The sequence below is a fragment of the Gouania willdenowi genome, chromosome 24 (genome assembly GCF_900634775.1).
Source record: "Gouania willdenowi chromosome 24, fGouWil2.1, whole genome shotgun sequence".
NCBI lineage: Eukaryota > Metazoa > Chordata > Actinopteri > Blenniiformes > Gobiesocidae > Gouania > Gouania willdenowi.
This window is the reverse complement of record NC_041066.1, coordinates 22,500,817-22,523,482: the sequence shown is the minus strand read 5'-3', so window position 1 is coordinate 22,523,482 and position 22,666 is coordinate 22,500,817. Positions and strand designations below refer to the sequence as shown.

General features: G+C 35.9%; 3 protein-coding genes across 4 annotated transcripts in view; 2 read left to right on the top strand and 1 right to left on the bottom strand.

The window, feature by feature from the left end:
* The window catches only part of wasf1 (WASP family member 1), a 58,113-nt gene extending 55,640 nt beyond the window's left edge, over positions 1 to 2,473 (top strand). For both annotated transcript variants that reach the window (XM_028440276.1, XM_028440274.1), the window contains 2 exons: positions 117 to 682; positions 1,759 to 2,473. In XM_028440276.1, coding sequence (XP_028296077.1) covers positions 117 to 682; positions 1,759 to 1,916 — 724 coding nt within the window. In that variant the 3' untranslated portion in view covers positions 1,917 to 2,473. The remainder of the gene's footprint in view (positions 1 to 116; positions 683 to 1,758) is intronic.
* A 3,112-nt stretch (positions 2,474 to 5,585) lies between these two features.
* Positions 5,586 to 19,324, bottom strand: kif25 (kinesin family member 25). Its single transcript, XM_028439883.1, has 15 exons — positions 19,162 to 19,324; positions 14,395 to 14,460; positions 13,099 to 13,194; positions 12,875 to 13,016; positions 11,818 to 11,921; positions 11,659 to 11,744; positions 11,553 to 11,592; positions 11,419 to 11,486; positions 11,263 to 11,337; positions 10,192 to 10,326; positions 9,940 to 10,116; positions 9,166 to 9,320; positions 7,868 to 8,098; positions 6,582 to 6,737; positions 5,586 to 5,734 (listed from the first exon to the last, which is right to left on the bottom strand). Exons 1-15 carry the CDS (start codon positions 19,171 to 19,173, stop codon positions 5,586 to 5,588), a joined length of 1,692 nt encoding a protein of 563 aa, XP_028295684.1. The 5' UTR covers positions 19,174 to 19,324.
* On the top strand, positions 15,935 to 20,627 carry ccdc167 (coiled-coil domain containing 167). Its single transcript, XM_028439884.1, has 4 exons — positions 15,935 to 16,080; positions 17,916 to 18,010; positions 18,523 to 18,575; positions 20,169 to 20,627. Exons 1-4 carry the CDS (start codon positions 16,030 to 16,032, stop codon positions 20,285 to 20,287), a joined length of 318 nt encoding a protein of 105 aa, XP_028295685.1. The 5' UTR covers positions 15,935 to 16,029; the 3' UTR covers positions 20,288 to 20,627.
* The last annotated feature ends 2,039 nt before the right edge of the window (positions 20,628 to 22,666 follow it).

The following is a 22,666-nucleotide window of genomic DNA, read 5'->3' as shown; positions in this document are numbered from 1 at the left end:
TGCATATTTTGAGAAAATGTGAATTTGTGCTTTTTGACGTCCCTGTTCTAATGTAACTACGTTAAAATGACGGTAAATAATGTGATTATTGTTGTTTTTTTTGTTTCCGTCTGCAGCTCCAGCTCCGGTTTCTCCGACAGTCGACCCCAGTCTCCAGCTCGGACCTCAGGCTTCAACTCCAACATTCCTCCCCCTCCGCCCCCTCCTCTCCCCCCTCCGCCCCCACCTTTACCTTCATCAGGCCACCGGGGCACCCCTCCTCCCCCCATCCCCCCTCTGCCCATGCAGCAGCAGCCTCCTGCCATCCCACCTCCTCCCGCCCCCCTCCAGATCGCCCCTGGCGTGCTCCACCCGGCCCCGCCGCCCATCGCGCCCCCCCTCCACTCCTCCTCCTCCCCAGCGCGTTTCCATCAGATTCTGGACAAAGGCTCGTTCACGTGTTCTGGAACTCATTCGGACGGGGGCGTTCTGCCCCCTCCTCCGCCTCCACCCCCCCTTCCCCTCTCAGGAGGGCGGAGCTCGTCGCCCTGCCCGCCCCCCGTGCCGGCGTTTCCCTCAGCAGCAGCCATGGCTTCTCCACCCGCTCACACTGTTCACGATGTGGTGCCAAAGAGGCACCACCAGGCCAGTCTGCCCCCCATCAGCGACGCACGCAGCGTCTTATTAGAGGCCATTAGAAAAGGTGAGAATCTGGAACCAAACAGAGAAATGTTCAATGCTGTAAATAGTAGAAACTAATTCTAACTTTAACATGGTGCAGTATTGAAAATATTAAAGTTTAAATCAGTTGTTCATCACAACCTTTTTCGGGTCGTGAACCCACTTTCTGGTGACCCCTGGGACATTTTTTTGTCTTTTAGAATTTGTTTTTGATCATGTTTGTTGCAAAAACAGATTAGCCAGGATTAAATATTTTTATATTGCATTTTATTTGAACTAGATTCATATTCGAGAAATTTATGTAAGTATAGAATACAGTTGTTTTTTTTATAAAATTCAAATCAGTATTTTTTATTTATCAATGTATTTTTTTTTTTTTTACCAATTCCTAGACATTTTAGGCAAACCCCATTTTAATTCCAGGCGACACCACAAAAGGTCACGACCCCAAGGTTGAAAAACAACTAAGAATTTAACCCACAGCGGTGCATTACTACACGCAGTAGAAAAAACGCAATAAATGGTAAATTTGAGGATTTTATTAATCAATATCAGGACATTCAAAGGAAAATAGAATCAAATTGATTATTTAATTTTTTTATTAACCCAGCCCTAATTGAAAATGTGTAACCTTTTTACCATTTACTTTAAAAGAAGCAAAACATTATTGATTATTAAAACCTTGTGAGAGGTCAGTAACGTGTACAGTAATGACATTATATTAGTAGTTCTCAAACTGGGGGTCAAAATAATTACAAAAAACAACTGTTATTAATGTTGTATCATTACAAAAGTGTATAACTACATATGGGGACGAATGCACCAATAAAACAAACATACTTTACATGCACAGTAAAAAAAAAAAGTACCTAGGGTAAATAAATGTGCACAATAATACTATTTCTTGGTCACAGAGCTGTTGTTGTTTCCAGAAACTATTGACTCTCAGCGCCCCCTAGTGGGAATATACAGGAATGTGTAGGGAGTGATGAAAGGGATGTTTTTCCTTTGGTTTTCTAATGATTGGTGTGTAATAATGTTCCTGATTGATCTAATAATGAATAATAAATGATTAATTGTGGTTTCTCTGTCCTACAGGCATTCAGCTGCGTAAGGTGGAAGAGCAGCGAGAGCAGGAGGCCAAACACGAGCGAGTCGGTAACGACGTGGCCACCATCCTGTCACGCCGCATCGCTGTGGAGTATTCAGACTCAGAGGACGAGTCAGAGTTTGATGAAGGAGATTGGATGGAGTGATGGACCACTCCCCCACCCCCACCCCCTCCCCCAATCAAAGAAGAGAATCATTCTGTGTGTTTTTGCAAAGTTACTTTTCCTTTTTTTAAACCAACATCTTGTTGGATCTGCTTCTTCACACGGTTTGCGTTCAGTCGGATGTTTTTTCGTCTTCCCTCGTGTTCCAGAGAAGCTTTTATTTTTTAAAGCTCATTCTTATCTGCACTACCACATGACTTCCTGCTGGGTTTACCTGTGACGAATCCCTCGTGTTTTTACCAGGATTATACATGAAAACAGTCTCTTGAGTTTTTTTTTGTTTTTTGTTAATCTGTTCATTAATGTTGTAAGAAAAAAAAACACTAAAAGAAATGGAAGGCATGTTGCATCTGACTTTAGTCTGCCACCTGGTGGCTGACGTGGCATCGAGCGAACGCTGCTTCCTTTTCTCGTCTTTTGCAGGTTTTTTATCAGGCCAGTGGATTTAATTCCAACGCTTTAACAGTTTGAACTCCTACTGGGTTGTTGTTATTTTTTACATTTTTGTATTGTTATACAGAAGACGATTAGTGCCACTGGAGAACAAAACACATCCAATAGTGTTAGAAAAAAAGAAAAGACAACTGTAGAACTCTTTTTAAATCATATGGTTATAAAAAAATTTTTTTGCCTGTTTTCTTTAGTCTTGATTTTTTTTTTTAATCCTCTTTTTTTAGTCTTAATCATTTTGTTTTTACTTTTGTCTGAACTTTTTTCAGATTTTTAAAAAAATCTTTTTGTCTTCATTTTTCTTTCTTTCCTTCTTTTTGCCTTAATCTTTGAAGTCGTTTTTTGTCTTGATGTTTTTTTATATTTATTATTATTATTGATTAGTTTTTTAGTTTTAATCTTTTTTTTTTTTTACTTTAGTTTTTTTTTTTCTCTCTCTTTGTCTTAATCTTTCTTTTTTCGAGATTTTTTTATCTTAACTTTTTTTTTTTAGTGGTTTTCTGAGCGGCTGGAGGGAGAAAAAAAATAAAAACCAAAAAAAAAAAAAAATCAAGACAAAAAAATAAATAAATATATAATCAGACAGTAAAAGATAACATATGATTTAAAAACGTGTTCTACAATTGTGTTTTTTTCCCAGTAACTCTAATCCTCTTCAGTATTACCTGGACTGAGTTTTCCACTATAATAAACAAGCTAAAGATTGTGTTGCTGTGTCATCCGCTGGTAGAAAATGTTGCAGCTGGTCACCATGTGCAAACCCCTCAGGACACACCCACAGTTCTTCCCTCTTTGAACCAGTGACCGACAACCGTTAACGGATGCCTTACCTGGTTTTACACCGCAGCACAAACTGTTGATCAAAAGAAGAAAAGAAAAAAAAGATCCAGTTCAACTTTATTATACATTCTGCCTTTTGTTTTGTTTTTTGGAATTGTTCTAAACGCTTAATTCCAGCGAGTTCATTTTGTATTACTTTTTGAAATATGTTAAGGTTTCATTTATTCAGACTTCAAACTTTTTTCAGGAAATTTATTTTGAAGTTTACTTTGATCTCCTGACTTGTTTTGACTGCCAACTGTCAGTCTTCCTCAGAGGCGTCTGCTGATCACTTCAATGGGTTCTTAAGAGTTGTCTTTTTTTTTTCCTAATTACGCCCAGAAAGATCTCCTAAGAACACATCAAAGCGATCAGCAGCCACCTCTGAGGAAGACTTGCAGTTGGCAGTCGAAATGTGTCAGGAGATCAAAGCAAATTTTCTGAAAAAAAAGTTGTCCGACTTCAAACTGTTTTCAGGAAATTTAATTTGAAGTTTACTTTGATCTCCTGACATGTTTCAAGTGCCAACTGTCAGTCTTCCTCAGAGGCTTCTACTGATCGTTTGCATGTGTCCTTGTCATGTGTTCTGCGTGTGGCCAGAAAAAAGGAAATAACTCATAAGGACACATCAAAGCGATCAGCAGACGCCTCTGAGGAAGATTTGCAGTTGGCAGTCGAAATGTGTCAGGAGATCAAAGCAAATTTTCTGAAAAAAAAGTTGTCCGACTTCAAACTGTTTTCAGGAAATTTAATTTGAAGTTTACTTTGATCTCCGGACATGTTTTGACTGCCAACTGTCAGTCTTCCTCAGAGGTGTCTGCTGATAGCTTTGCTTGTGTGCTCTTTCTGGACGTGGCCAACTTGAGAGTTCTCCCAGTCTGGCCACGCCCACTGTCGCTATCAGTAAATGCCTCTGAGGAAGACTGGCAGTTGGCAGTCGAAACGTGTCAGGACATCAAAGTAGATTTCCTGAAAAAGTTGTCCAGATAAATGAAACTTCAACATATTGTTCCAGACACACCTGTCATCTTTAATTCTTTTTTCTCTCTTATTGCCTTATCGTCGGTACAAATCGTATTGTTGAGTTGAATGTATCGTGCTGTTACTACTTAATGCCTGCGCTTGTATGGATTTGCTGTTTCTGTGTCTGTGTGAGGAGGTGAACAGAGCAATCCTGCTTTCAAAATAATAAAAAGAAGAAGAAGAAGAAACGATACTGTATAGCGTGTAACTTATGTCCCTGTTGACTGTAACAGATTTGCTTGAATTAATAAAAATCTAATGTTATGTTTCAGCATGTGTTTAAAGCTTGTTTTTAGTTTTTAGATGAGCTTGGAAGAAAACATTAAGAACTCCAGACACGTAGGCCTGGTCAATATATCGAGATTTATATTTTTTGGCGATGTAGAAAATTACAATATAATTTTATGAGTTTTAGGAGTTGCTGCTTTCAGAACTCACTCACACGTGCTGTCCCTTAGAGGAGAAAAAGCCAAAAGTGGCACATATTGTGCAGCTGTTTCCATCTGCAAATTTAACCCAGAATTGTCCATCTGGTAAGTCTTCATTGAATTGAAAATATCAAAATGTATATCATACATAAATAATATACCAAAAATAGTGGAAAAGGTAATGAAATGGGGTTTGAAAAAACACAAATTGGTTAAAAGTTGCAAATTAGAGTGCCCAAAAATGGACAGAAAAAGTAGTAAAAAAAAAAAAAGGGTTCTAAGCATAAATATTGGGACAATTAGTTTAAACTGGAAAATAATGGGCATGACAAATTGTGAATGTGGTTAAATTGGCAAAAGTAAGCATAAAAAAATGATGAAAATAGGTTAAAGGTGACAATAATGAATCAAAATGTGTGACATTAAGTGGGAAAAGTGGTGGAAAGTGAAGAAAATGTCTTGAAAGTGGGGGAAAGGCATTGAAATGTGATGGAAAAGTGGCAGAAATAGGAGTAATGTTGCAAAAAAATGCAATAAAAGGAGCAAAAATATGGCAAGTTTGATGTAGTTGCATAAAAAGGGGAAAAATTGGCTCAAATTGTTTAAAAAATATTAGTAGTTACTTGAAGACATCAGGCGACCCCCTCCCAGGGTCTCGCGACCCCAAATGGGGTCCTGACACCATGCTGTAGATAAACCGTAAATAGTGTTAAACAGAGCTATGCTCAGTGATCAGAAAGGCGGAGCAACAGCAGGAAGTATTACCACGAGAAACACTTTATTTCCACAAGATTATATCGACATTATATATTATCTTTTAGTTATTTAGCGTTTACCCATCTAGTTTAAACGATGCAGTAAACAGAGAGAGAGAGAGAGAAAGAGTGGTACCATAAACATGGATGTTAGTGTTTGTTCTGATCCAACAGCATCACTTCACTCTGAGACTGTTTTTCTTTCCAGGATTTTCCTTATGAACCTGTCGAGCCCTCACACCAAAGGTCAGGGAGTGAAGGGACTCAGTGATGAAGTGTTGGGTTGGAGAGACGCACAGCATCAGCAGAAACTTGGCATCACCACCTGGTGACGAAGATAAACAAGAGGACATGTGACCAATCAGATGAACATCACTGTATCTGTACGGAAGAGGATTAGGGCCAATTCTGGGCAAATCAAGTGGAAGTGTTGAGATTAAAGATGAAATTTCGAAGGTAAAGTTGAAATAAAATGTTTAGATTAAAGTAAAAAAAAAAAAAAACGAGATTGAAGTCGAAATTGAACTCAAAATACAATGTCATGATAAAAGTTCTGCTTTTTAAATCAAACCTATAACACAAAATAAACACACAAAACCACAACAAAAATACACAAATTGACTACTAAAAACACTCAGAATTAGCTAAGAATACACAAAAAGAGAGAAAAATATGCAAAACCATAACAAAAAAAACACAAAATGACTCCAAAAACACACTAAATAATGTCAAAAACGAGAAAACGAGAAAAGTACACAGAATAACTCCAGAAACACATAATATCACAATCAAAATACACAATATGACAACAAAACAGTCAGAATTAGCTAGAAATACACAATAAGACAGAAAAACAGAGGAAACAAAAGAAAAATAGACAAAAAACTCTCCAAAAACACTGAAAAGGATACAAAACTAGTCCAAAAACATATAAAATGACAACAAAACAACAAGTTTATTCTCAAAATTTTAACTTTAATCTCAAGATTTCGACTTTATTCTTGATTTGCCCAAAATGATTTCCTCTATTAAAATCGGCCCTAATCTGCTTCCATCTACATATAAATATATATAAATAATACAGAGTTAATTGTGTGACTTTTCACTGAATGAAGTCAAAGTGTGTTTATTGTGAGATGGTTTATTAACAGCAGACGTTAGTGACTTCCTACCGATGGCGTCCTGCAGCAGATGAGTGAGTTTACTGTTCCTGTAGGGAACGTGGGGCCTCTGCTCAGCCAGGGCCCCCAACACATCAGAGAGGGCCGACAGACTGCGGTTTATACATGACACCTCCCTCAGAGAGGCCCCCGAACTACCAGACATACCTGTGGAACGGACACGAGCACCAGGCCACTGTTAGCACAGCGGGGCCCACAAAAATGTAATTGTCTGATCTAAGGGCCACATTATCAACATTCACGTCATTATTTAGAATAATTACCAATCAGTTGTTGTGGTTTTGTAGTTTTCTGTGTTTTTACGATCATTTTGTATATTTTTCCTCTCATTTTAAATGGTTTTGTTGTCGTTTTGTGGTTGTTTGTGTGTTTTTGGTGATGTTTTTTCTGTTTTTTTTGTACTATTTAATATTTGTTTTCTCATATTGTGTGCTTTTGTTGTCATTTAGTGTATTTTTTGTATAATTTAGGATATTCTCTTATTTTGTATTTTTTTGCGTGGCATTTGTCGTTTTGTTAGCTTTTAGTCATTTGTTTATTTTTGAGTAATTTTGTGTAGTTTTCAAGTCATTATTATTATTATTATTATTTTTTTCAAGTCATTATGTGTGTGTTTGTTAAACATGTGTGTGTTCTTGTTGTCATCTTGTGTATTTTTCTGTTATTTTCTGAATTTCTGTTGTCAACTTGTGCATTTTTGGGATAGTTTTCTTTATTTTTGTTATCATTTTTCTTTCATTTTGTGTAGTTTACTTAGCCTTTTGTTGTGTCTGTAGAGTCATTTTGTCTATTTGTTGTTGTTTTGTGTGTTTGTCATTTTGAATATTTATGGAATCTTTTTGTGTGTTTTTGTTGTACTTTTGTGTGTTCTTGTTGACATCTTGCGTATTTTTCTGCTATTTTCTAAATTTCTGTTGTCAATTTGTGCATTATTGGGATAGATTTCTTTATTTTTGTTATCATTTTTCTTTCATTTTGCGTAAATTTGTTGGCCTTATGTTGTGTCTTTAGAGTCATTTTGTCTGTTTGTTGTTGTTTTGTGTGTTTTATGTCATTTTGTAGATTTTTGGAAACATTTTTCTATCTTTGTTAACATTTTGAAATTATTTTGTGTTATATGTTGGGTTTCATAATCCTTCTGAATCTACATATACAGTAGTAGTACCATAAAAATCCTTTATATAGAGCGTAGAAATATTCAAATTTATTTATATTTCTATCCTCTTATGCTGATAAAAATCTCATTTTCGGAGAGATTGACGTGGATTTGCTCGTACCGACACACTCGCTCCCTGCCAGGTCCACCAGCTGCAGTTTGGTCCTGAACGGGGTCTGGGAGACGCTGGGACTGGGGGAGGGACACGGGGAGAGGGATGGAGAGGAGGAGGCTGTGCTGGGAAACAGTTCATCTGATGCTGGGTTGGCACGGCGACACCGTGGGCTCCACAACTGTCTGTGGGCGGAGTTACAACGCTGCAGGCCCTTCTTTGCACTCTGGAGCCTGCGAGCTGCAGGGTAGAGAGAGTTGCACAGGAGAAGGGTTAGCGAGTCATTGGGAAGGGGTCGCCAGATGCCTTCAAGAAACTAAGAATATTTTTTGAACAATTTGAGCCCATTTTTGCTTATTTTGACCCTTTTTCTGCAGCTACACCAAACTTGCCACATTTAACCATATTTTTGTTCCTTTTAATGCATTTTTGCAACATTACTACAATTTCTGCCACTTCTCCATCAAATTTCAATGCCTGTCTCGCACATTTTTTCCACTTTCAAGACATTTTCAGCACTTTTAAACCCTTTCCACCACTTTTCCACCTAATGTCACTTATTTTGACCCATTATTGTCACTTTTAACCTAATTTCACAATATTTCATGCTTATTTTTTGACAATTTAACCACATTCAAAATTTGTAATGCCAGTTTAAACTAAGTCCCAATTTCTTTCACTTTTAAGCCAATATTGACACTTTGAACCCTTTTTTACCACTTCTTCTATTCATTTTTTGGACACTCTAATTTACAACTTTAAACCAAATTCTGTGGAGAAAAAAGAAAAAAATCACATTTCACCATCATTTCCACTATTTTTGGTAACTTTTAACCTCTTTTCACAAAATGTCATAGTTACAATATTGACACTGAACCCTTTTTACCACTTTTTTGTCCATTTTTATCCACTCTAATTTAAAACTTTCAACCAATTTCTGTCTTTTTTTAATCCCATTTCACCACCTGTTCCACCATTTTTGGTCGCTTTTAACCCATTTTATTTCTGATTAAAACAAGAATTTACATCTTTAAGATGACTATATACTATGGCACTAATAACACTAATATTCCTGGATATTATTCAGATGAATACAGTATATAAATGTGGTTATCACAGATATATAGAACAATAGACCATCATTTTGCTGACTTTATGGATGGACCCCAAAAATCTTTCCCCTTGATTCCCCCTTATAGATGGTCCTGTCTCCACATGACTGTTCTTCAATGTTCATGTTCAGCTACAGTGGGGGTCCCCGCTCTCTAGAACCTTTATATTGTGGGTGGTTAATAAACGCTTCTTACCCAGGGCCACAGCGTTGGGGCTCTTAGAGGAAACGGTGAAGGTGACCACGAGGTGAGAGCGTGAGGAGTCGGGATGGATGAGAGTGGGACAGTGAGCGCGGAGCTTCAGAACGCTGCTGAGGATCTCCATCACCTTAGAAGCACTGCACACAGGCCTGGGGAAGAGAAGGGAGAAGATGGACATGTTCCCATGGTAACATCAGGACCCAACAGGCTGAACATACTGAAATATAATATATCCTCCAGGAGGAGGGCTAGGGCCATGTGTCTTTCCTCCTGCTTTCATTTTGATGATACTAATCATTCCTGAACAGTAGATTTTTGAATAAAATGATAGGGTTTCATTTTTTCAGAAAATTTACTTTGAAGTTTGCTTTGATCTCCTGACTTGTTTCGACTGCCAACTGTCAGTCTTCCTCAGAGGTGTCTGCTGATCACTTTCGATGGGTCCTGGCTACGCCCAAAAAGATCTCATAAGGACACATCAAATCGATCAGATGCCTCTGACGAAGACTGACAGTTGGCAGTCAAAACGTGTCAGGAGATCAAAGCAAATTTCCTGAAATTTGCTTTGAAATTGACTTTGATCTCCTGACATGTTTCGATTGCCAACTGTCAGTCTTCGTCAGAGGCATCTACTGATTACTTTGATGTGTCATTATGAGTTTTTTCTGGGCAGACGCTGCATAACTAGACATTAGAATCCAGAATCAAACCTATATACATGTATATATAGTGTAAATACTGTAAAGGCTCAGCCCAGCGTGAACTCACTCATGTGTGAGCGCTGTGACCTGACTGGTGCCTGAGGACGTAGTGATGACATCACGGCGCTGGCTGACGTTGTTCCCGTGTTTGTCTCTGCAGAGCAGGTCAAACACCTCGTTGTTGTAAACCTCCATCACTGACACCTCCACTGTGTGAAACTCTGCTGGTTTCTCAGAGATCAGCCTGAGTGTGACACAGGAAACCAGTTACATTATTTTTCTTTCTTTAAAAAAAAAAAAAAACAATGAAACATCTCACTGAAAGAGCTCGGCTGTAGCTTTGGGGATGATTCCCTGCTGAGGCTCCAGCTGCTCCACCAGAGGCTGAGATCCCAACATGGTGTGAGTCTTTCCACTTCCTGTCTGTCCGTATGCCATAATACACACATTATAGCTGGAAGATAAGAAGGGAGACAGACTTTAGGGTCCCAAACGTGGGTCCTGTACTGAGTGGGTCACAGACAGACCTGTCTTTTATTTTGAAAGTAACTTTTCTTTTGACAGGCATGCTGGGAAATGCATGTTGCATAGGAAAATATAAAGATTTATGTTTTAAAAATCATTATATATGTGTTTTTAACAGCCATTTTTGGGTCACATTTTAATGACCGTGGCAAAATGTGGGTCCCAGGGTGAAACCAGTAGAGAACCCCTTATTCAGACCATTGTCACTCTATTGGGTGAAGCTCTATGTCAGACAGGGGCACATGGTGCAACCCATAATCTAATGAATTAATTAACCCTCCCCCTGCTAAACAAATCTGCAAAATGGTACAAAACTACAACACACAAGAAAAAGACTCCGAACACAAACAAAATGAGAGACGATTACACAAAATAACTCACAACAAAAGTATGCAAAATGACCCAAAAAAGAGGAAAAATTAGAGGAAAAATACACAAAAACTAAACAATAATATGCAAAATGACTACAAAAACAGTCAGAGTTTGCTTGAAATACACAAAAGGAGAAAATTACACAAAACCACAACACAATGACTGAAAAACAGACAAAATGAATGAACAAAATTACAAAAACAAACCAACAATACACAAAGTGACTCCAGCAGCACACTAAATTAGAGAAAAGTACACAAAATAACTCCAAAACCACAACAAAAATACATAAAATGACTACTTAAATAATCAGAATGAGCTAAAAAAATACACAGAAAAAAAAAGACAACAAATCACAAAAAGAAAAACACAAAAACTTTCAAAAAACACAGAAAAATATACATAATGACTCCAAAAACACACAAGACCACAACAAAAAGACCCAAAATGACACTAGAGCAGTTTTTGTGTTATTGAGACTCTACACACTGACCCATCCAGCAGAGACGTGAGGAGGGATCTGACCTCCTCAAACACTGCGTCCTGGGTCTCTTCAGGTCCATAAACCCTGGAACAAACACGGTATCCATTATCAGTTCCTTTAAAACCACCAAAGAAACAAAGCTCCATCTTTATGAAGTTTTTCTACCTGTCAAACTCAAACATCTTATTTTGAGCTGCCACTCCTGTCTTCAGGCATTTCACCAACACTGTGTCCTGTTAAATTTATCAACAATGAACCATGTAAAAAAACATGATAGTTCACAATTTAAAAACACTTACATCACTGAACGCGTGAATGACTTCATCAAAAGCTGCCAGCCTATCAGAGGAGAGAGAAACATGACGATTAACATCACTTTATTTATTCACTTTTATCATCATTTACCCTGATCCAGATGTGGAGGGCTGGATGTTGTCGAAGAGCAGAACTGGACGCACTCTGCAGTGAACTCTGATGTTTCCTCTCAGATCCTGTAACAAAGTAAAAACAATGAAAGAATCTAGAGACGGATTCTTCCATTAAAGTTTAAAAATGTCCTCTCACCACCAGAGTGTTATGGAGCTCCTTCCTCCTCTGCCTCTCTGCTCCACACCTTTGCTTTTCCTCCTCCAGGGAGCGCTCAAGAGCTTCCACACGAGACCTCAAAGCTGACAACAACAAAGAAGAAACGTGGCACACAACTTCAAAGGCAGGCAAATTCACAGTTTGTTGGGAAAAAAACGCTACAAAAACATTCCGGAAATGCACAACATGACACAAATTATACACAAAACTCAGGAAATGACACAAAAAAAAAACATGTAACAAAAACACACTACTTGAAAAACACAAAATGACAACAGAAATTCCAAAAAGAAGCACCAAACCACACAAAAAGACAAGAAAGACATTGCTCTTTGTTATAAATACAAAACACATCAGTAAACATACACAAAATGTGCCCAAGAACAAACAAAATTACAGAAATTGCACAAAGGGACAACAGAAATACATTTTCTTCAAAAACACGCAAAAGGACCACAAAATAACAGAAAACGCACAAAATTACAGCAAAAATACAAAAAATTGCTCCCAAAAGATTAACAGGAAAACACAAAAATTTACAACAAAAACAATCAAAATGACAAAAAAATTGAAAAAAGGACTCCTAAAACAAAAGATGATTTCAAATATACACAAAAAAAAAAGGAAAAGTCCACAAAAAAAATATCCAAAAACACACAAAACTACAACAATAAAATCTCCAAATACAGAAAATGTGTAAAATGAGCAGAAAACACACAAAATAACAACAAAAACACACAAAATAACAACAAAAACACACAAAATGACTTAAAAAAACACACAAAACAAAAACAAATACATAAATGTTGTGTTGTTTAATGTGTTAACGTTCAGATTGGTCATTATTCTAAATGCTGACATGAATGTTAATAATGTGGATCTGATTGTTTTTGTGTAATAAAAGTTGCTACAAACATCTACACGTTTGTTAAAGCATCTTTGCTAAATTTAAGGTGAAATGTATAGCATGTACGTAACGTTATTTGCTCTGGTCAGGATCTTCAGCTTTACTTCTATGAATATTTTGTGCTCTCACTTTGAACGTCGTCTCCACTCTGAGCGTTGGAGGAGCAGCTGCTCTGCTCCGCTCTCCTCAGCAGCTCTTTGCTCTGCTCCTCCACCTCAGTAGCAAAGGTCACGTACACAGCGAACAGCTCCCTCAGATCCTGCTTCAGCACCTGGAATGTCCACAAACATAAAGTGTTTGAGCTGTGAAGATTCATTCAAGCCAGTGTAAATATGAAAATAATGGTACTGTACCTGGACTTCTGATAGAAGGCTGATTAGAGATGTTTGGGTTTTTTTCTGCTTGTTTCTCTTGTTACTTTCATTTTCCTGCTGTAGTTTATTCATACACTGAAAAGAGTTTAACATCAATATCATCTATGTAAACACAAACATTCTTATTATTACAATCAGAAGTCATTATTTTGATCATTTAGAGATTTTATGCCTCACTAATGTATTCTTATATTATATATTATAAAAAAAATCCCCAATTTGAATATATATATATATATATATATATATATATATATATATATATATATATATATATATATATATATATATGGTGAGCAGTTTTGGAAATTTAATGTATATTGATTGACTCTGGGAATATATACAATGAATATATAAAAAGTCTGAATATAAATATGCTATATAAAAGTTTGAACACATTTAGGAAAGTCTGAAAATAGATGTATGAAAGTTTGATTATATAAAAGAAAAGTATGAATATATATATATATATATATATATATATATATATATATATAAACTTTTCTTACATATATTTAAACTTAAATATGTATATATACATATTTATTCAGACTTTCATCAAACTCTAATGTATATATTCAGACTTTTAACTCATTCCATATATTCCCAGAGCCAATAAATATATTTTTAAGTTCCTAAAAGGCTTGCAATATACTGTGTATATATATATATTTATATATACATACATACATACATATTTGCATACATACATACATATATATACATATATACACATACACATATATACATATATACACATACATACATATACATATATACACATACATACATATACATATATACACATACATACATATACATATATACACATACATACATATACATATATACACATACATACAAATACATATATACACATACATATATACATATATATATTTAGAAACATAAAATTAAATAAGAAAAGAAAGAAAGAAAGAAATATAAAATATAAATTAGTTTGGTATTTTTGTCATGAGGGTGACATTATTAATATTAAATAAAGTATGTTACAGCTTTTATTATGATATAATCTCTTATAATTGTCACGTAATAAATAGGAAACTAAATATTTGGCACCACAACAGAAACCGTAGCAACACAAGTGCTAATGTGCTAAACCCAGGCCTTAAATTTAACAGGTGGAAAAAAATAAATAAATAAAAAAGTAGTAATAAATAATCCACAGTCGAGTTCTTTCAAAAACATATTAAGTCGTGAATATAAAGCCTTCATAAACCTTTACTTCAATTATTTAGCTATAAATCTTCTTACCTCAGAAAGTCTTAAATGGAGAATAGCATTCTCTGTTTCCAGTTCAAGTATTCGCTCCTCTTGGTTCTGAAACACACACACACACACACACACACACACATATATTCATAGAACTATGTGACTAGACATGTAGGTAAAATATTGAGTCTAAAAATAGAAAATCTAACATGTAGCATATATTAAAGTTCTCACCCTCACTTTGTGCTCCAACAGTTGAACCTGGTGAGCAAACATCTGATCTCGGTTTATGAAAAGAGGCATTTTTCTACAGAAATATGAGATCTATGTCCTTTCCTCTCCTGCTGCTCTAACGTCCTGTCCTTCTGAGCCGTTTAATCTGCTTAGAGCCGATCAACAACTCTCCGTCCTCCTCCTCCTCCTTTTCTTCTTCTTCTTAAAACCTTACACTTTTATAATAATGAAACCCTAAATAAAGGAAACATCTAATAAACTAAAATGAAAAAAAAAACACAGTTAAACAATGTTAATCTATAATTGTCTGACAATTTTTTTACTACAGTGGGTGTACTTAAATATAATTGTCTGATCTGAGGGCCACATTATCACAATATCATATCATCATTTAGAATAATGACCAATGTGAGGAAACAGGAAACAACAGAAAGTTTATATATTTCTGTTTTAATTGTTTTGTGTATTTTTCACATCATTTTCTTGTATTTCTGTTGTTATTTTGTGTATTTTCTGCTCATTTTTCACATATATGCATGTTTGGAGATTCATATTCTGTAATTTTGTTGTTGTTTTGTGTGTTTATGGAGACATTTTGTGTATTTATCTTGTCTTTTTTTTTTTGTGTTTTTCTGTCACTCTTGTGTGTATTCGTAATCTTATTTTGATTTGGGAGTTATTTTTGTATTTTTGTTGTCATTTTGTCTGTTTTGCTGTTATTTTGTAGTCCTCTTGTGTGTATTTGTGTTGTCACTTTGTGCAATTTCTGTAATTTTGAATGGTTTATGGCACATTTTGTGTATGTTTATTGTTGTGCTGTGTATTTATAAAAAAAAAAAACAATGTCTTATGACAATGGGTGGGGGTAAAAAAAAAATGATTGTCTGATCTGAGGGCCACATTATCAAAATATCATGTTATTGAGAATAATGACCAATGTGAGCACTGAAATGGGAAAAAGTGTGTGTATTTGTGTATTTTTTTAGTTATATTGTATGTTTTATGTATTCATTTTGTGTATTTCTGTTGTCATTTTGTCTGTTTATGGAGTCATTCTGTGGGTTTTTGCTGTTCTTATGTGTATCATGAGTCATTTTGTGTGTTTTTTTTGTACATTGTATTATCTTGCTGGCCGCATGTGACCCCCGGCCAGCAAGTTAACTAGCAAGTCTTAATTTAAAATCTTCTTTAGTATATTTAAATTTGAGCCATTTCTTTCATCATTTACTTGTTTATTTATTTCTTAAATCATTAAATGATTATTTATTCATTCAGTTGATTAATTTGTCCTGCACTGCTTGTTGTTCCCAGTAGAGGGCAGTAGATCTTATAGAAAACCAACTCAATCAAACACAAAGAAGAAAGAAAAAATAAATAAATAAATAAATCAACACGCATTGTTACACGTCACATTTCTTCTGAAGACGTGTTTTCTGCACAGAAATGCCGAAATTAAAGGACAAAAGACGGAGTAACGTCAGCGTCGCCACTGAGGTACATATTTAAGCTGACGTGTACGTAGACTGCAGCTAACGCTACGCTAATGCCAAATCGTTTTGATGTTTCGCTGCAACTGGTGTCCGTTTTATTTGATGAACCGATTCTGTTTGCTGTTCACATGACATTTGTTTAATAACGGTACATTTACGTGGTGAATTAAAAGATGGACAGTGTGTGGTTTGTCTTTGAAACTCGAAATTGAAATGCATTGCTCATGACGCCAACGTATGCGTCAAACGGAAGTCGGTCACTGATTAGAATGGAGACCATTTTAACCGTAACGTTGTCCGCTCTCTGTGTATCCTGCTTTGCTGCATAGGCAGTAGATGCTCTCAAACTTCTTCTTTCTAATTCTTTTTTAATAAATAAATAGAAAGATAGATATGATTCACAAATGTTAACTAACTTGAGAAAATATACAAAGACTAAAATAAATTGCAATACATTAGTAAGATCGACGATGAAGAAAAAATATAAACTAAAACCAAAATAATTCAGAGGGCACTGAAAACACAAAATTCCAGTCAATTGTGCAATTTTACTAGCAGTTGAAAGTAAATTAAATTTAGCAGTGAAATTTGAAATTCTTTTTTTTTTTTTGGGAAATATTTTCAACTAATTTAAAAAATGTAAAAAAAAAAAAAAAAAAAAAAAAAGACTCGTTTTTAAATATCTACATTTGTGTATGGGAGAAAACAACGAAAACCATGGGTTTACACATTAGATGGCGCACTTGTACATTGATCTTGTTTGAAACACATTAAAAATGAATTCTTATTATTATTTTACATTGAAAATGAAGGTCGTATCCTTTTTTACATCAGATTATTTTTCCCCCCCATTGATAAAGCTCATCGGATATACACATACATATATATATATATTTTTTTTTTCACAATGAAAATGCATGTCTGATTTTATTTTTTTCCCACACTGAAATAAAAAATAAAGAAACATTGATGTGCAATCGGACGTTGATTGATGCGACCAGAAGGTAGCTGTTGTTGCCATAGACATGAATACTGTAGCTAGAAGGCTGCTAGAGAATAAAATTACTGCTACGTGCTATTGTAATGACTTCACTTGCTTTTCCTATTTTCTCATAATTATTTTTGTTGTTCTGCTGATAACCTGCAAAGAGGTTATTAGCAATGACAACAATAAAGGCTTTTTCAACCACATCATAGACTGTATCCAAGGTATAAGCCTTTTCACACTCTGGAAGTGCGCAAGAGCGATCTGGGGAGTGATAGGTCGGGAGGGATAAAAACGTCAACAAGCTCGTTCACTCTGTGGGTGCCCTCAGCAGAGGGCGCTGGTAACCCAGTGGTCAGTTGGCATGCAGCTGAGTGCAGTGAAGAAGAGAAGCTATGCTAGCAGACAGAGCTAATAGAAAAACGTGATTTTAGATATTCATGTAATATTACAGATATTCTTTCGGTGCTAAAGGGGTAAGGAATCATTTATGAACATGTTTAAGAGTAGAAGGCGGCCAGAAAGAAAGTAGTAGCAGATTCCGCCCGCTGCCTACATTGCTGGACAAGAGAAGGGATAATTATATAGCGCCCTCTGCTGTTTAAAAAAAGTACTGCGATTCAATTTTCAGCGCATCGATGTGAACCTTGATACCTATGAATCGATTTTTAACTACCTTACGATTAATCGTTACATCCCTATCACTCACCCTTGTTGTTAATCTCAGAAGTTTTTACATTAACAGAGAAATGTTCTGTTTTTTTTAAACAAGATGAAATCCTTGCACTGGATTCAAACCTGAGAGAAGTTATTATTCTGACGTCTCCTGATTTTTTTAAACGTCTATCTTTTAGATCGACCGTCTGGAGGAGCGACGGCTGCGCTGTCAGGACGTCCTGGAGAGAGCGGAGTGGAGGAGCCGGAGAGAAAAGCTCTCTGAGAACGAGAGGTGAGCAGCAGATAGCACCAGTGTAAGGAAATAAAAGGTCACTATATAATCGGAACCTAATGTTTGTGTCTTTTTTAGATCACGTGCGTCAAACTCATCCATTTCTGCTCACAGGAGAACGTAAAAACGTAAAAAAAAAAAAGTTCAGTTGTAAAACTTCACAATTTCAGTGAAAATCCACATTATTTGTAGGGACTCGCAATTTTTCCGGCGCTTTTTCCCCACACAAATGCAGTCATTATTATTTTCTCTAATCACAGACTGTGGAAAAAACTTATCATTTTTCTAAAATCTTGTAATTTCTCTCAAACAATCACACAAAATTACCCAAAAATTGGTCTCAAAATGAAGGAAATTGTAAGTAAAGATCCTGCAGGAGCTGATATGTCATTTATTGTTCGGGCGTATTTATTATTTATATGTGGAAGTGCAAACGATGGCACAATAATGTTAAATTATCTTCTTTTTTTTCATGATACTCCTCTGATTTATTTTTGTCTTCTGATCCACAGACAAGAACTGGAAGATCAAATGACCAACATGAACGAAAGAGTGCAAAAGCTTGGTGAGATTCTGACAGTAAATGTGTGTTTGGATCGAATATCTAATCAATAAAACTCACACTTATTTGCAGATAAAAACCAGACCGAGAAAATATACTTACAAAACATCAAAAAACAACGTTGGTTGGATTATTGCAGTATTTAACCTCAAAAAGCTCCATTTTTTATTTTGTGTTTACTGTTTTTTAGGTTTTATTTATTAAAGTTTTTTCATCATTTATTTCATTTTTTTTAAAATTTATTTTTCGATTAAATTCTCTCCTTTTTTTCTGCGTACAATACGAGTTTTTATAGGTTTTTATTATAGGGGCGGGGGGAAAAGAATTGCAATTTCTTTTTTTCAAAATATTTATTTACGGTAATTTCCAGGCTATTGAGTGTAATTAAATCTAATCTGCACTCACTAAATAAATAGAAAAATATAATATTTTGAACATATACATGCCACACGTCTATAAGCCACAGGTTTCTCCATTAACAACGTAACATATTTACACAGAGTATTGTGAATATTTACAAGTTTAATAAAAAAACAGTGCCTGTAACACGGCAAGTTACAAAAAATAAAATAAAAATAAAGCAGCCTACCAGAAAAGTCATTGATCGTCATCCTCTTCCTCCTCCTGCTGCTGCTGCTCCTGCTGCTCACTGAAACCACTGAAGTGGTCTTCTTCGGGGTCTGAATTAAACAACTTCTAGACTCAAAAAACACAAAATACTAACAAAAACACACACACAATGGCTTGAAAAACACAAATTGACCACAGAATTTCCAAAACAAGAACAAAAAAACAACAGTAAACATACACAAATGTGCCAAAAAACAAACAAAATTACAGAAACTGCGTAAAAACACAAGAACCACAAAAATAACAGAAAAGCCCACAAATAACTCCAAAAACACACAAAATGTGCAAAAGGAGCAGAAAACGACACGAAAACAGAAATTCACATTTTCTCCAAACACAGAAGACGGCCACAAAATAACAAGAAAAACACACAAGATGACAACATAAATACACAAAATAAGGCTTTGATGTGTCCTTGACTTCCGTGTTATAGAGGCGTCGATCAGCAGATGCCTCTGAAGAAGACTGGCAGTAGACAGTCAAAACATGTCACAAGATCAAAGTACATTTCCTGAAAAAGAAGTCTGAATGAATTAAACCATAACATATCATTCAAAAAGAAGAGAAAATGAACTTGCGCGGTAGTCAAGGACACATCAAAGCGAGAGGAAGACTGGCAGTTGACAGTGGAAACATCATAGGAGATCAAAGTAAATGTGTCAGAATAAATTAAAACCATAACATATTATTCAAGAACTTGCTGGAATTATTACGCGGTAGTCAAGGACACATCAAAGCGATTATCAGACGCCTCTGAAGAAGACTGGCAGCTGACAGGAGATCAAAGTAAATTTCCTGAGAAAAAGTTGTCTAAATACCCTAACATATGATTTTAAAATCACTTTCTGCAGTGAACACAGTGTAAACAAGGGGAAGCTCCTCACATTGTGGCTTTAATTCTGGGATTTGAAGTCTCTGAGCATCACTTTCCCACTGATGATTGTGACTAATTCCTGTTCTCCACAGACGAGGAGCTGCAGACGCTGAGAGGAGAAAACCGTAGGAACATGATGTTGTCTGTGGCTCTGCTGGCCGTCAGCGCCTTCTTCTACTACCTCTTCTTCTACACGGAGGAGAACTCATGACACCACAGGACCTGGTTCTACAGGCTGATGAACATGGACTCCATCAGTGCAGTTTGACCTCTGACCTCCAGATGGCAGCGTTGTGATTATTAAAGCGTTTCCTGCTCTCCAGCATCAACTGCATGCAACTAACGACTCAACATGAATTCATGTGTTGGCACTGCTGCTGCTGATCCATGCTAATGCTAATGCTAACACATGAACATGTGGCTGCTGTCAGAAGTGATGCATGCATGGCTAATAGTTATTGATGTATTGATGATAAACACTGATTAAAATGATTTTTGTACATGTTCACCGTTACAGATTGTGCCATAATAAAGCAAACGTGCTTAATTCATACATTCATTGTTTACATGATTTCATCTGCTTGATTCTTGGATAATTAAATAAATAAATAATGGCTGCAAAGACGTAGAAAAATTACTGTAAATTTTCACGGGAACTTAAACTTTGGAATTTCAGGAAAAATCCAAAATTATAACTTTTCATGGGAATTATTTATTGGATTTAACTGAAAATCGGAAGTATTTTAAATAAATGATGCTGATATTTTGAATGGTGCTATAATATATTTTCCCAACTATATTTAATGGCCAACTTTCGACTTTAAAATTTCTCAGAATGTTGAAATTAAATTTTTTTAAATTTTATTTATTGTATTATTTTGAATGAATGCTAGTATTTGTTTGAATATGAAACAATTATTTTAAGTTTTTTTGGGGCAAAGATTTTTTAAAATTTCAAATTAAAAGGTAGTGTAATCACTATCATTAGACTTGTAAATAGCTTTTTCCTCCCTGTGTAAAGCTTATATATGACTTCTGCAGACTAACCTCATTCCATCCATCAGAGTGCATAAGAGTATAAAAACAACAACAAGGTGTCATAAAGGCTGTCATTAAGTGTTGTTTGCTAAATTATGACACTTTTGGAGCTATGTTGGCATTTTTGGGTTAGGTGGAGGGATCTAGTGGAGCTACGGGTTACTGTTACAAACATAATGACAGCGTAAAGTCAGCTTTTATGTATAAAACTTTAAGTAAAGTGGTACCAAATGTTTTAAGTGAATTAAATTGATATTGAAAACTAGGGTTCGATGATGTTAAAATTGTTCCTTTCTTCCCCCACTTAAAATCTGCGGCCCATTTGAGATCAAAGTGGTCCGTATTTGGCCCCTGAACCAAATTGAGTCTATGCCCAGGGGTGCACTGGCCATCTGGCATATCGGGCATCGTCCCTCAGGGCCGTTGACCCGAAGTGGGCCAGACTGGTCCACTATGATACAAGCGAGTGGAGGTAGACATGGTAACTGGTGACCAAAAATGGTCCAAAAGAGCCAAAAAATGTGGCAAGAAAATAGTGAAAAGTGACTAAAAGGAGCCAAAAGTGGTCAAAAATGGGCAAATACAGAGGAACCAGGTGGCAACAATAGTGAAAAAGGGCAAAAATGTGGAATAAAAGAAGCAAAATGTAGGGAAAATATGAAACAAGTGTTATTTATTGGACAAAAGTTAACTCATTGGGATGAAAAGTGGCCAAAAAATGACAAAAATTGGATTAAAGTGTCAAAAAGAACATGCAAAAAAGGTTAAAAAAAAATAAGGAAAAAGGGATATCTAATGGCAAAAGGAAGTTTAAGTCTGAAAAAAGTGTCAGAATTTTTTGAAAAGGGTCCAAAGAAAAAAGATAAAAAGGGGTTAAAAAGTTTCCCCCTTTTAAGGATTTCTGAGGGAATAATAATTAAAATGAAGACATTAAAAGCCACATGTTGAGAATCACTGCCCTAATAACGGCTTCTACATGGTGTCACTCATAATGTAGTGGGTTGGTCTGAATAGAAAATGCTTGGGCTGAATTTTGGTCCCAGATTCTGTCACATGACCACGTTTAAACGTAGAACCTTGCAAAGAACTCGTGCAGGTGTTGAATTCAGGAGGTTGAAAACTCTCCTAAAAGCTCAATGACAGTAAGAATGTTAGATAGGTTCCATATCTGTGCTACCATGACACGGTTGGATTGTCCTTCGGGGTGAGATGATCCCTCAGAATGATGACGGATAATGACTCTGATGAAAACCTGTGAATAAAAGCGAAGCCGCATCCATCTTTAGCGCTTTGATCTGCCTTCTTAACTTTCTCATTATGACCCGCAGGTCAAATCGACCCCTTTCGCTTTGGGAAAGTACTGTATATAAAAAGAAAATACATGGTTTTGTTCACCTTGACACACTCTCTCATTGTGTGAGTCACTGTAATCAATGAACTTGGTAAATTGAAGAACATTTCTGAGATCGTGTGCTGATCAAATTTGACCTGGTTGCAGAGTTTGAGTAAAAATAGGTCGTCGTCAGTTGCAGCGAGAACACATTTAACCTTT

Bases quoted from the DNA above. Each gene is read 5' to 3' on its own strand.
- ccdc167 (XM_028439884.1), top strand. From the start codon at position 16,030: ATGCCGAAATTAAAGGACAAAAGACGGAGTAACGTCAGCGTCGCCACT. The intron at 16,081-17,915 runs GTACATATTTAA...TCTATCTTTTAG, and splicing joins ACGTCAGCGTCGCCACTGAG to ATCGACCGTCTGGAGGAGCG. The intron at 18,011-18,522 runs GTGAGCAGCAGA...TCTGATCCACAG, and splicing joins AAGCTCTCTGAGAACGAGAG to ACAAGAACTGGAAGATCAAA.
- kif25 (XM_028439883.1), bottom strand. The intron at 11,593-11,658 runs GTAAATGATGAT...CTCCTCTGATAG, and splicing joins CCCTCCACATCTGGATCAGG to GCTGGCAGCTTTTGATGAAG. The intron at 9,321-9,939 runs GTGAGTTCACGC...TCTCTTCCCCAG, and splicing joins GTCACAGCGCTCACACATGA to GCCTGTGTGCAGTGCTTCTA.